General features: G+C 50.0%; 1 protein-coding gene across 2 annotated transcripts in view; it reads right to left on the bottom strand.

Annotated features, from left to right (window-relative positions):
- Window positions 1-225: 225 nt before the first annotated feature.
- Efcc1 (EF-hand and coiled-coil domain containing 1) overlaps window positions 226-14735 on the bottom strand; it is a 29651-nt gene continuing 15141 nt past the window's right edge. The window contains exons 3-8 of one of the 2 annotated variants that reach the window (XR_015685817.1): window positions 10834-10991; window positions 9420-9558; window positions 8252-8432; window positions 5716-5849; window positions 3327-3390; window positions 226-2435 (exon numbers count right to left, since the gene is read on the bottom strand). Coding sequence is in view for 1 of the 2 variants with exons in the window: in NM_001446949.1 (NP_001433878.1) it covers window positions 2299-2435; window positions 3327-3390; window positions 5716-5853; window positions 8252-8432; window positions 9420-9558; window positions 10834-10991 (817 nt within the window). In the remaining variant the exon portion in view is untranslated. 2 annotated transcript variants of the gene reach the window in all.

Below are 14735 nucleotides of genomic sequence, written 5' to 3'. Positions count from 1 at the left end.
TTGCAAGCCCAGATGAGTTTTGTTTGTCTGAGACTCTCCACTCCTTTGATCTGAACGGTAATTTTGCAAGTCACAATGAATATTAGGCTGTTTTCTCTCCCCACCTCAGAGTCTCACTCTCTCCTCTCTCCTGTTGTCCTTTCTGAGACGAGCTCTCAATATCTAGCTTGGGCTGGCTGTAAACACCTCCTGAGCAATGGAATTACAAGTGTGCATCACCATGTCTAGCTTCAATATCATTTTATTTTTTATTTTGTTTTGCATTTACTCTTCTGAATATGTGTCTTGGTGCCTGAAGAGTGAGTGGGGGGGGGATTAAAAGTCCTCACTGCTTTAACGGCTGTCTGTCCTCCCATCCTTAGTTACACGTGTTGTAGCTGTTTAACACGTCTTGGATTTTTCTGCTCCTTGTTCCTAGACTTTTCATCTCTGCTGTTCAGTTCTAGAATTTTCTAGGATGTGTCTTTAGGCTCTGGAGTCCTTCCTTGTTTCTACCATCGTCTCTGAGCCTACAGGAGAGTTCTTTTTTTTTTTTTTTTTTTTTGGTTCTTTTTTTTCTGGAGCTGGGGACCGAACCCAGGGCCTTGCGCTTCCTAGGCAAGCGCTCTACCACTGAGCTAAATCCCCAGCCCCTACAGGAGAGTTCTTTATTCTGTTCAGTCGTAGGACTCCGAGGAATTCTTGGCTCTTCCTTGGGATATGCATCCTCTGTTTGTGTTGCTTGCTTGGTCTTGCATGCGTCTGGCCTCTTCCTTTAGAACTGCCTGGAAACCAGATGTTTCAAATTCCTAGTCTGATGGTTCCCGACTCTCTGATATAGTCAAGGATGGCTGTCTCTTCAGATTGTCTTCTGCTAAAGGCTGACTCCATGGGCTGGGTAAGGAACCCCAGGAGCTGAGTCTTTAGTGACATGGTAATAAAAAGTGTATGTAGGAAGTAGGCGTTTTGTTATTCCAGGATTTGCTAGCTTCATATGGGACTATGGCCTATTGTTCCAGATACCTGGGAGCCAGGATAATAGCTTGAGCCCAGGAGTTTGAGGCTAACCTAAGCAACATAGGGGAATCCTCCTCAGAGAATGTAAAACAATCAGACACAGTGCCTGTGATCATGGCTGTGTTAGTGAGCCTAAACTTGTCTCTGAGGGTCTCCCCTCCCTTGCCTAGGACGAGGCCTAGGGTGTGCATGGTTGGGGAGTTCCTGCAGTGCTTAGACATCCCAGTAGGAGAAAATCAGCAAAACTAAACCCAGGATGGGGGAGCCCATTCCACACTGGTCACTGTCCTCTTCCTCCTAGAAGTATTCAGTGGTTTATCTTCTATCTTTTCTGTGAGGGTTATAGTCAAGCTCACAAAGTTAGACTTGCCAATGTGAGGGTTCCCCTTTGCCGGGTCCCCTGGAGTTTTTCCTTGCACATTTATCCACACAAAGTTCTAGTACAAACACAGCCTGACCAGGCCTTTCTTGACCAGGCCAAATAGCAAAGGTCAGTTGCTGGGGCAAGCAGGGCCTTGTGGGCTCAGGCCCAGCAGGGAGGATTAAAAGGGGGCAGTCCTTCTGCTCAGTCCTGTCTGTTTGGTGCCTGGCCTTGGGCACGGACTCCTGAGGGTGGCGGGTCCTTGGATCCTCTTTTGATCTGGTTGTACCTTTCTTCACTGTGCCCACCCACATCCCACTTCTCCTCTTGGATGACTTGGCAGCCCAGCTTCCACCCACAAGCCTACAGACCTCATTTTCTCCTTGGAACTCAGATGTGGGGACTTCCCCAGTGATTAGGTAAGCCCTGGAGGCTGGGCCTGGGTTTACTCAGCAGGCATTCTGGTGTAAGAGGACAGTGCTTGGGGGTAGGTAGGGAGGGGAGATCTCAGGACTCTAGGGAAGAGATTCTGGGATGTGCTGTGCCCAGGATGAGGGCAACAGCCTCAGGTCGAGGCTGGTCTAGCAGCTTCAGACTTTCAATGTGGGTGTTCTGAGAGAATGTGAGAGGCCAAAGAAAGGGGTAGTTGTCAGACCTAGTCTTGGAAGGAGCCTTGGCTGCCAGAGATCTGAGGGAGTGACAATGGTCAGACTCTTTGTGGAGTGTTCAGATGGCGGAAGACAGTCCAACAGTGGTCAGGCTGGCCATGGAGGCTGGACTGATGATAGTCAGGATGACCACGGTGGCTGGTCCAGTGATGGCCAAATGCTAGCTCCATGGTGGTCAGGTTGACCATGAAGGCTAGCTAGTCTGGATGTGGCCAAGGTTGGTCTGATGATGGTAAGACGGTATGACGGTAGCCCAAGGCTGGGCCAGGGAGCTCAGCAGGAGACGAGGAAAGGGTTCGTATGTGCAGGAGCCTTGGATGCTGGTGCTGAGGGGTTTCTCTGTAGGAGCTCACAGCCAACTAAGGCTTGGTGCAAGGTGTCCAGGATGGCCAAGGTGCCCCGTGTACCCTCTGCAGAGAAACAAGGCGGGAGCCAGGGTGGATTTCTGCATCTTAGCCACAGTCACTTCTCTCTTCCATGTGGTTCTCCTACCACCTGCCCCGTACCACTTCCCAGTCCTGCCCAGAGCTGCCGCCCCTTACGTCCCTGCTTAACTCCTAGACCAGCGGGTCTCTCAACCTGTGGGTTATGACCATCCTGCACACCAGATATCCACATCACGATTCACAACAGTAGCCAAAATACAGCTATGAAATAACAATGAACCAGTTTTATGTCTGGGGGTCCCCACAGCATGAGGAGCTGTGTGTGTGAAAGGGTCACAGCATTAGTAGGGTTGAGAGCCACTCTTCCGGTTACTCCTTGTCTCCACTGAGAATGGGCAGTTGAGGTTCCTGCCAGCAAGTGAAGGCTCACCTATCTGTCTCCCCACGAGACCCTGTGTCGCAGGGTCAGTGGTGGGGCGGTCTCAGCTGCTCTCAGCTTGGCCACAGGGCCTGGAGCATTAGGTGAATCCCAGGCATTCAACTGAGCTAATTCTCGACTGTGCAATGGGGGTAAGCCTTTCTTAGAGTCAGAACTGGGCATGGAGGTGCTTCCCTGGTTCTGCCCCTAGTAAGCTCAGTCTGTAGTACCAGTCTGACTCGCCAACAGGCACACCTACCCCTGCCTGCTGTTCCCATGCTGGCTTCTAGTTGTCACAGCTGCCGGTGGCCTCTGCAGCTCTGTTCTGGTTAAACGGTACTGTCTGCCTTCTGAAATCTGTTTTCACTATAGCCTGTAGGCCTTTGGGGGTTGGAACAGCGTGGCCAGTCTGCAGACAAGAGCTTAGAGCAGAGCTAGAGTTCCTGGTTAGGGTGCCCTTAGCCACCATTCATTCTCTGCGAGGCACCTTTGCTTACCCTGTGAGGGGTTCTGGTCCAGGGCATTCAGCAGCATCTTCCCCAGTGCTCTTTTTGATATGTTCTTCAAGAGAGATGAGAGAGGCCGGATCAGATTGTGGCTTCCATGTTTCCACTCAGCATGTGGAGCACAGAAACTCCTAGAGGCTTCTGTGCAGCTCATTCTCCCTTCCTGCACCCATCATTCCTCCTTTCCGAGCTCCATCATCCCTACCAGCCCCTATCATCCCTTCCTGCCCCAATCTTCCCTTTTTGTCCCTTCTGTCCTCCCTCACTGCCCCTCTCTGTCATCTCTTCCTACCCCTGCCCTCCATTCCTGACCCCTCATCTTGCCTTCCTACCTTGTACACCCTCTCTACCTCCCACCATCAAGGCTGGACACAATGGCTTTTCAGAGACTGTCAACAGGTAGGGGTGGGGTGTGTAGCCTCCATTCCACCAATGACCAGAGCAGATGGCCCTGGGCAGAACGGTGACTAAGTCTTTAGCATTTGCTCATCCACACCCCAGAACGAACCATTTATTATGTGCATGTAAGCAGTGGGGAATCAGTACAGGAAGGAAGAGGCAGAGAGAAAGAGTAGGCTACACCTGTGATCCTAGCACTCAAGAGGTGGAAGCAGGACCAAGATTTCCAGGCTAGCCTGAGCTATATAGTGAGGTCCCTTCTCAAAAACAAACGACCAGCCCCAAGCAAAGAACACTGCCCTGCATTGCTGCTTCTGGGGCTGAGCTGGGCCTCAGCTGGTCTCGGGCTCATTCCCAGCCTATCACGTAGTCTGCCTGCCTATGTGATACTGGGCCAGACCTTGTCAGCCAGGGTCCCAGACAGCCCACTCAGAGCTCTGGAGACAAGGGCTCATAGCCAGTTTGTGCCTCACACAGGCTGCACAGTCCTGGGTGGCTGACCTGTTAAGTCAGTGGTTCTCTCCTGTGGTCTGCAGTGGGGTGGGTTATGGTGACAGATTGCAAGGGTGTGAAATCACCTTTAGTCTTAAGGTAATCCACACAGTCAATTTGCAGTTCTTTTTTTTTTTTTTTTTTGGTTCTTTTTTTCGGAGCTGGGGACCGAACCCAGGACCTTGCGCTTCCTAGGTAAGCGCTCTACCACTGAGCTAAATCCCCAGCCCCTAATTTGCAGTTCTTTAAATACTGGGTTTGCTTGCTTGTAGGTTTATTTTAGTCAATTTATTATTATTGAGACAGGGTCTCACGGTATAGCCCTGGCTGGCTTGAAATTCACTACATAGAACAGGCTGGTCTTGAATTCTCAGAGGTTCTCTGACCTGTCTCTGCCTCCCAAGTGCTGAGATTAAAAGTGTGTGCCATCATGCCTGGCTAGTTTATTTTATTAATTTACTTTATGTATGTGAGTACACTGTAGCTGTCTTCAGACGCACCAGAAGAGGGCACCAGATCCCATTACAGATGGTTCTGAGCCACCATGTGGTGGCTGGGAATTGAACTCAGGACCTCTGGAAGAGCAGTCAGTGCTCTTAACCACTGAGCCATCTCTCCAGCCCTGGTTAGTTTTTTTTTAACTTTTTTTTTTTTTGAGGTAGAATGTGCCAGGCTTGACTCAAACTTGTGGCAGTCCTCCTCCTGTCTCAACTTCTCCAGTGTTGAGATTACAGGCACCACTGTGGCCAAGTTTGTTAGTCTTTAGTAATTGGTAGCCATGTTTATTTTAAAAACTATTTTGTTTAATTTTATGGGTACGGTGTTTTTCTTGCATGTGTGTCTGTGTACCATGTGTGTGCTGGGTGACTGAAGAGGCCACAAGAGGGCATTAGAGCCCTTGGAACTGAGGTTGTGAGCAGTCAGGAGGGTGCTGGGAATTGAACCCTGGTCTTTTGCAAGAGCAGTTAAGTTCTTTTTGCTGTTTTTTGTTGTTGTTGTTTTGTTTTGTTTTTTATTTGAGACATAGTCTCTTTACATAGCTCTGGCTATTCTGGAACCTGCAGTGAGTGCTCTTAACCACTGAGCTATCTCCCCAACTCTGCAGCCATGTTTAAAAGAGATGCTAGTTTAAATTCTTTCTTGATCATCCTCCTTTGATCTTTAAAAATCATTTATTTGTTATTATTGTACGTGGGTGCATATGTGTGGGCATGCATACCGAGGCATGTACATGGAGGACAGAGAACAGTAGTATGCCATTGGTTTTCTTCTACCTTTTCACTGGTTCTAGGGATAGAACTTGGGTCACCAGGCTTACGTGGCAAGCTTCCTGTCAGCTCCTGACCCAGCCTCCCAGTCTCCTAGCCTCCTCTGCTCCCTACAGTGTCCCCTTATAGACTCTCCTTGGCCCATCTTACCATCACCTTGCTCTGGCTCTCCCAGCTGACCCCCAGCACCCGTTTCCCTCCAGGATCCCCTGAGTTCCCACCAGGTCCCGGAGCCTCTGCAGGAGTTGTAGCACATCCACCAACTTCTCTTCCATCAGCGACAGCCGGACCCTCTCCGTCTCCACCATCTGCAGCTCCAGCCTCAGATGCTCAGTTTCCACCATCTGCTGCAGTTCTGCCTGGTAGAAAGGGTCTCGGAGCATTCCCTACACCCCCTTCCCCAGGACGCATGTCCATAGCTCCCCAGCAAGGCTGCCTGCCTCCCAGGCACTTTTGCAGAGATCACCTATTCTGGCCTGCGTGTAAGGCAGCCATGCAGATAAACCACTGTGAGGCCAGAAAAGCGAAGTGCTTGCCCAAAACTGTCCAGTGGATAGTATGGCGATCATGCACACACACACACACTTATGAGCACACACACTCACACACATACACACACACTTATGCACACACACAATATACACTTATGAGCACACATTCACACACACATACACTTATGCACACACACACTCACACACATACACACACACTTATGCACACACACATAATACACACTTATGAGCACACACACACACTTAAAATACACGCTTATGAGCACACACACTCACACACACACTTATGTGCACATACACATACATACACTTATGCACACACACACTTACAATACACACTTATGAGCACACACACTCACACACACACTTATGTGCACACATACACACATACATACACTTATGCACATATACACACACAATACACACTTATGGGCACACATACTCACACACATACACACACACTTATGTGCACACACACATGCACACACACATTTTGTTCTCTAATGACTCTATTCTCTCTTCTTTTTTCTATCTTGGTTTGTTTTCTTTTCGATGAATCTGAGTTGGCGGCAACTAGTAGAAACCAACGTGATTGGCTGACACAGAAGGAACTTACTACAGGCTAGTGGACTGTTCCCGTTACATCTTGTCCAGGGGTCCTGGACATTCAGGGAGCTGTCTACTTTCTACAAAGTGTTACCAGGATCCCAGAGTTGATGACAGGGGAAATGTCTTATGTTCCCCTCCTAAATCACATATGTGACATGACAAGCACCCTTTGGTACCAGGGTGCTCAGAAGTCCCTCTGGCTTCAGGTAGGAGTACAGAAGGCCCTGTGCTTCCACCCACTGCAGGCAGGAGTAGAGGCTAGCCCATTCTGGAGCTTTCCCCTTTTATTGACTTGAAGTTTACTTGGAAAAGTGACAGCTGTGCCTTTCCCCAGGTGTTCCCTGACTGCCAGTTCATATTCACATCTAATGGGGACTCAATACAGCAGCTCTCTCCTCTTGGGGGAGATCCTGGGCTGCAGGATCGGTGTCTCAGGGAACAGCACTGTGGTGCAAATAGACAGCCTGAAACAGCAGATGAACCTAGAATCCCAGGGGGTCTTCACCAGGCAATGACGGTCAGAGCGGAACCACAAAGAGCTCACTACCCACAGCTTTACACACTTGACACATGTGTGATGGCATGCTCCAAGTGTGGAAACCAAGACATGGAGATGCTGAAGAATCCTAACCAGGCCACACAGGTACTGCATGGTGAGGCTGAAGAATCCTAATAAGGCCACACAGGTACTGGAGTTGGGACTGAGGCCAGGCAGTCTACTCTAGTGTATACTGTGGGGCCCTGCTCTGACCTGTGACTTTCCATTGCTCATGGCTTAGCGTCCCTCGGCGGGTGGAGGGCAGAGTGCAGGGTGGAGGTCCTGAGGGAAGACTCTTACACTGACAGGAAGACCTGGCTGTCCTGTGTCCCAGGAGAAGCTGGGAGGGACTTCAACAATGGGCCTGGTGTGATAGCTTGTTTACCTTCAACCTTACCAAAAATGCAAGACCTGTAGGAAGCTGGCATTTCTTGTTATCTGTAAGTCACCCTGCAGTCCTTCCTCACAGGGGCACAGCTAGTCCTGGTTTATTGGATACTCACTGTTCAACGGGTTGAAGTGTACCCTGGTTCTAGAATCACAAATGGAGCTAGCTGAGATCTTTAAATTGTTAAAACTCTATCCTTGGGGGCTGGAGAGATGGTATAGCGGTTAAGACCACTGACTGCTCTTCTAGAGGTCCTGAGTTCAATTTCAAGCAACCACATGGTGGCTCACAACCATCTGTAATGGGATCCGATGCCCTTTTCTGGTTTGTCTGAAGACAGCTGCAGTGTATTTTTTATATATGAAATGAATAAATAATTCTTTAAAAAAGACTCCATCCTTGATGACCCCTAGGGTGTTTAGTCTGTGACTGGAGGCTGAGGCCTCAGAGAGTCACAGAAAGGAAACAACCGTGTTTATTATGTGTCTGGCCAGCTATGCCTGCAGCCCGCAACCCCCTCAGGTCTCATAAGCTCCTGCTTTGTAACCTAGCTTATCTGGGGTGGGATTCTGTAACTGGCATTCAAAGTTCCCATTCAGTGACAGTGGAGGGAACCACACCTCCTGAGCTCTGGTCACATCTCTGTGAATGGGCTGCAGGACTTCAAGTCCCTCCAGCTGCAAGACCTGGTATCTTAGGGCCCTGCTCACCTCCTCCTCCTCCTCCTCCTCCTCCTCCGGCCTTCCCAGGGTCTCTCTGCTGCAGCCCAGGGTCTGCAGCTGTTCCCCAAGCCTGGTGACATGAGGTTCCAGCTCTAGGGTGCAGACGTGCTCAGCACCATCACAGTGGCCGAAGGAAGCCTTGAGCGTCTCAGCTGTCTGGTCATCACACCTGTAGGAAAGGACAGGTCAGCACTGCAGGGAGCCCACCATCCTGGTGCTCCAGCCTTTGCAAGCCGATGTCATGGGGTCTGTCTGCTCAGCATTTCCTGTGGCTCCCTGGCTTCTCAGAGGGACAGCCAGAGGTGTCCCCTACAACCTGCCTAACAGCCCTCCCTCACCCACCTCACTCAGTCTGCCCCAGCCAATGGACCCCCCAGGCCCCTGGGCCCCAAAGCCTTTGCCTACTCTTCCTTCCCTGCCCCCAGGTCTCCTCTCACCTCCCTTGTCTCCTCTCTTGTCTCCCTCCCTACAGTAGAGGCTCTAGGATGGCAGGACAGCCATCTGCTTATAGTTTCTCAATGTCTCCAGTTTTGCCTGGCACAAGTACCCACTTGACAAGTACTTTGTGTGAACACAGTGGGTGATGCCACGGCCCTAGAAAGCCAGTAGTGCTTTACAGTGCAATAACCATGCTGTCCCTGAGGCATCGTCCACACTGGCCTCAAGTCCTCACGAAGACAGCGTTACAGACACTGTACAAGGAGACCGAAGCCCAGGAAAACCAGGCAAGCCGAGACACCCATGGATGCCAAGCCCACTTCCAGTATCCTCGAAGATGGTACAGGGGTTACACCAGCGGGTGGCTGAGAAAGAGCCAGCCCAGGGCCAGGCTGGGGAAGAGGAGGGCTTTGAATGGTGCTGTAGGAAATGATGGGTAGCTCAAGGACAGGAGTGGGCGGGTCTCGGGGACAGTGGTCGAGGGAGTGATGGCCAGTGGGGACTAAAGGCACCCACAGGTTCCTCATTTCACCTGTGCACTTGGCAGGATGTGTTCTGAGCTACGACTACCAGGAAGGGCCATCAGGGGCCAAGTGTGGCTGTGCACTACAGCTGCCAGCTTCCCATAACGAAGCCAGTGTGAAGGGCCCTGCAGGCCAAAGCCTCCTTTCGACTGCTCTGTGCTTTTTGGCAGCACCGGGGCTATCCAGGCACTTACCTGTTCACACAGCCTGAGGGTTGCATCAGGGGTACCTCGCTGTGGGCCTGTGGGCGCCCTGGCTTTTCCTGCCACCTTTCTTCCTCTTCCTCCTCAGAGGCAGCCTGGCCTTCCACGGAGCGGAACAGCTGTTCTTCCTCTGGGGAAACATAACATCTAGGGACTGGAGACCCAGCATGAGGACCATCCAGCCCTCATTGGGACATGTGTGAAGTGAGGCACTGGGGACACCATGACACTGGCCCAGCCCCTGGGGAACTGCAGGGGAGTCCCCGAGATATAGCCCATTTCCTCAGGTGACACGTGAGGACATATCTCTGGTGTCATGGTCGAGCATCAGTTCTACTTCAGGACATGTGACCTGGATTGGGGAACTGGATATGGCTTTGTGGGGTACTGGTATTATGTCACAAAGACTTTCAGTTCTCAGTTTTGGGGGTTTTTGAAGAAGAGGTGTCCAATATGTGGCCTGTGGACCCCCAAACTGACGAGCTTTGATGAACTGCATGCTGACTGGCGTAGGGATGGCAGTCACCCTGTCTTAGTGCCCAGTCAAAGTCCTTGTCCCCATTTGTAGATCAGAGACTCCTAGAGACCCTGACTCTTTTGTATTCCAGCTCTGGGTACCTGTCAGGCTGTGCCAACCCCTGGCAGCCCTCTCCAGCCACAGGGAAGGCTCTGGAAGATCTGAGACACCATGCACGTCAGTGAAGAATATGGCCAAATTGAACTCAGATGAGAGCTGATCTTCCTGCTCTGGGCTTGAGGGTCAGGATATGGGCTAGAGCCAGGGTTGGGGGGAACAGGCCAGGCATTGGGAGTGGCCCCAAATCTATGGATGCAAGTTATTCGAGCCCATACTTTCCTTTTAACCTGAGCAGTTTGTGCTGACTGATGTGACACTCAGATTTCTCCTACCTCACAGGAGACCCAGGAAGCTTGTGGATCCCTGGCTCTGGATACCCATTGCCCTCCCACGGCTTCACCCATGGGCTCTCAGGGATCCACTGTCTGGCTGGGCCACACAGACCCACGGGGAGGACTTTCATGACAATGTTGCTAATATCAACAGTATTGTTTCCCTCCCCTGACTGCCCCCTGACATTCATCTGTGTTGTCCTGGTGCTGAAAGCAGGGGCAAATGGAAGGGCTCTGAGACTGGGAGTGAGTGACAGAGATCCAGGACCTGGCACACTGTGGGGGTGAGCGGCCTGACTCCCAAGGTTCAGGTTCATGTGGAGACACCAGAAGATATCCTTTGAAGGAAGGTACTGGAAGCCAGGCTGACAGCAGGGTGGCGGCTTGTCTGGGGGCTGGAGGTAACTCTGATACCTCAGCCCTTGAGAACAGGGATGGGGCATGGCCTCCTCATTGACTGTGGGTTTGGTGGCAGGCTGGGCATGTGGGGACTGACCTTCATCTGTGTCTCTACTCCTTAAGCTGGTGTCTGACTGCAGGACTCCCTCTGAAGTGGTGTCTGAATCTCTGGTGCCTCTAGCCGTAGGTTCACCATTCTTGTTTCCTGGCCTTGGACTAGTTTGTGGGGGTGTTAGGAGCTGAGGCCCTTCTGACCTGTGGGTAGGGGAGAGACATGTTTTGAGAGGTTGGACACCCTCATCTGTTTCTTATGCTGCACAGGTAAGCCGCCTACGGTCTACACCACTGTGCTGGCAAAGGCAGCCTCCTGTAGGCCAGAAAGAATGTTAAGATACGTCGCGCTTCTCTTTGCCGATAGGGAACAGACATGAAACCCATTTTTAGAGAATGGGATGTGTTGCAGGATATTTGATCACACTGTGAATCCTCAGATTGTGTCACTTACTGGAAAAACCTGTTTTTAGTTGTGGTGTGGCTCAGGTCTTGCACACACCTTTAGTTCAAGAGCTTTCTGCAGGGGTTGGGGATTTAGCTCAGTGGTAGAGCACTTGCCTAGCAAGCGCAAGGTCCTGAGTTCGGTCCCCAGCTCTGAAAAAAAAAAAAAAGAAAAAAAAAAGAGCTTTCTACTTCAATACTGTAAACAGGATTAAATAAAGTCAACTATCGGTCAAGTGATGGTGTAAGCAATCCATTGACAGGCAGTGAACAGAGGATTATTAAGAAAAAAAAACATAGAGAGTAAGAGGGAGTCAGTCAGGAGGATGGACAGAGACACACAGGAAGTAAAAGGGAGGAACATTCAGTTGGAAGGAGGTTTTTTCCTTCTGTTTTTGATTTTTTTGTTTTGTTTCGTATTGTTTTGTTTTTGAGGATGGCAGCATGAGAGAGGGGCATTGTTTCTGGAACATCGTCTGCTGAGGAGAAAGGCCAGCTGGGTGCTTTCTCTCTCTCTCTCTGACAAGCAGGCTTTCACCCCAGCAGGTTCCAGAGTCCTCACTGGTAAAATTGAATGATTGAGATTTTGTTGGAAAAAAAAAACACCAAAAAAAAAAACCACACCAGAAAACAAACAAACCAAAAACAAACAAACAAACAAACAAACAAACAAAAACAGGAATGCAAGGCAAAGTCTTCTGCAGACACTTCAGGACAGATTTTCATCTGTGTAACAAGAATCACGAGGCATCACCAACAGTGGTTTGGACCCTCCCACATCGGTCACTAAATAAGAGTATGCAGCAAAGACTTGTAACAGGCAAATCTGGTAGGGACATTTTCTCAGCTAGGTTCTCTCCTCCCAAATGACTCTAGCCATGTCAGACTGACATACAGCTAGCTATCACACCTGTACCATGGCCCCCCTCCCAACTTCTTTCAGCTTAACTTCATCTCTCTGAGGTTCTATAACGTCCCCAGACATCTTGGGACTACATGTCTGCACATGAGCTTGTGGGGACATTCCACGTGTCAACCATAGCAATAAGTAATGCCATTGTCCTTATTTCACAGAGAAGGTCTCGTCAAAGGGACAGGAAGCCCCTAGAGTGGCATGGCATAGCTGCTGTCAGCTTCAGGAGCCTGCAGGCCACATACATGGGTTTGGGAAGAGGAAGCCCCTAGGCAGGGCTGTGGCAAGGACGTAAGGTAAAGAAAAACGTTGGAACCATTTTCTGAGGGTTCCATGTGGCTTTTTCCTGCTACATGGGATTTCTCTGAGACCTCCGTGGTTGACAGAGCTGTACCCCCCTTGTTAAGTCACCAGGAGGCATACTGTATTTCCCTGTCCTGTGTTCTCCAGGGGGGGCCCTATTTCACCGAGTACCATCCTCTTTTGGGATCCTTAGTGGAGTAAGGGTGTTTCTAGGAGATGTCAGGGTGCCCATGACCTGGAAGGCCTTGTTGGAGCCTCCTTAGTGGCTAGATAGATCTGGAGAAATGAACTCTGGTGACTCCCACTATTCCTTAGACTCAAGTCCTCTGTGTGGCTGGGCGTTCCCGCCAGCTGGCCACAGCCACACCCTCCTGGAACCCTAGTGTGCCTCTGATGGCTTCCATCTTGCAGTCCATGGCCACCTCTGGCTGCCAGCCCAGGGGCTTAAACAGTCTGACAGGAGCCAGATGTTGCATTTTCTTCTCATCCCAGAGGTTCCTAGCTTCCTCTAACAGGCTCCCTTCTTAGTTCGGTGATGCCAAGGGGCCACAGAAGCTGCCATCAGCCTGCAGGACCACATCTTCGCTGTGTGAGCCCTGCAACTCCCTCACCCTCCTCTGAGCTGTCTCAGTTCATTTCCCACGTGTTTACCAATGACCAGTAATGGTCTCTACCATTGAGTTGGACATTTGGGGGTCCTATGATGAAATGAAACAATGGATGTTTGGGGTGAGTTTAGGGAGAAACCAGATGAATGTGGAGACTGTGTGTATCCAGCTAAGCATTTATTTCAAATGTCTCCTAAAAATAGTGAGCGCATTCGTTTTATTTATTGTCTTTTAAACTTTATAATAGTGATATGACTTCCTTTTAAGATTATTTAAGCTGGGCTGGAAGTGTAGCCAGGGGCAGAGTTTGTCTCGCATGTGTAGAGATCTGGGTTCCATCCCAGCACTGCAGAGAGAGAGGGGTGGGGGAGGAAAAGGAGGTGTCAACTTAGGGGAAAACAGTAATTAAGTAACAGGCTTTACATATGGCAAAGGGGGCTGAGGCCTGGGCAGTCCAAGGCTAAAAAATGCTGAAATATTAGCAGTAGTTTGGGGCATCATCGGAGCAGGGCTCCTCCCAGACAGGCTTCCTTTGACTCTAACAGTCCGGAGCCATGGAGATCTGGACCGTTTCCTGGAAGCCAGCATATTGAAGATTTGGTGTTAGCTTGGTCTTACTGGGCCATGACGGAGCTTATTATGAGGTAGGGCCTCATGGGATAAAGTAATTTGGGTGTGCTCCTGGGGGTGGTATTTTTGGGCTCCTCACCCTTTCTTCTTTCTTTGCTTTCTGGTCCAGGAGGTGAGTAGTTTTGTCCCCTGACCCACAAGCAAAGCTACAGATCCATTTCTTTAGCCACCTTACCACGCTGGCCACATTCCAAGTGCTCAGTAGCCAGACATGGCTCTGGCGTAACTTTGAAAAGCACACAGAGAAAAAGAGAGGAAGCTTCTAGCTCATCTTAGTCAGGACAGCGCAGTCCAGGCATGGGCATTGGTCTAAAACAAAGGCTAACAGGTAAGTGACTAGCGTCTTACCACAGACCCCAAACAGCATGGCTAACCAGCCATGACCGTGAATAACCAGGACCGTGAGCCAAGTACCCCTCCCCCATCTCTCCACGCCTGGGATTGGCCAGAGGGCCTCATGAATGCCGACCCAGCCCAACCCCAATGGTTTCTTAGATACTTTGTTATTATGACAGAAAGTTGACTAACACAGACATTGTGGAGCATTCCTCAGCTTGAATCTGAGAGCAGGCTGGATAAACAGTACACTTTTTATTTTGAAAAAAATTAATGTAATGATAGTGAACAGTAACTTAAATGGGGAAAAATAATTTTCTATTACAATTCAGTATGAAATATTCAGATATAATGAAGCTTTCAGGTACTTGAACCTACACATAGTGGTGAGTCTGTATTTAAAAGGGTCAGGGTAGTATTTACTTGGATGCTGTTGGTTATCCTTCATATATCTGACATTTTGAAACACAGGATAAGAACATATTTTCAGATAGACAGATGGGCAGGTAGACACACAGACACACGGACATAAGAGTGAGGAGTTACAGCGTCCGGCAGTGGGAAGGACTCAGCTTCCACCATCTGCGGTGTGCTTGGGAAACGATGAGCAGCTCTTGGGGAATTCCAAACAAAACAAAGTATAATGCCTCAGCTCACAGAGTCCCGTGCTCTCGGAAAATTCTTTGCATTTTATAACTGTGCCGAAAGCTGTTT

This window comes from Rattus norvegicus, chromosome 4 (genome assembly GCF_021556685.1).
Source record: "Rattus norvegicus strain SHRSP/BbbUtx chromosome 4, alternate assembly SHRSP_T2T, whole genome shotgun sequence".
NCBI lineage: Eukaryota > Metazoa > Chordata > Mammalia > Rodentia > Muridae > Rattus > Rattus norvegicus.
Note: the sequence above shows the minus strand (reverse complement) of the source record. Positions and strands in the feature narration are given on the sequence as shown.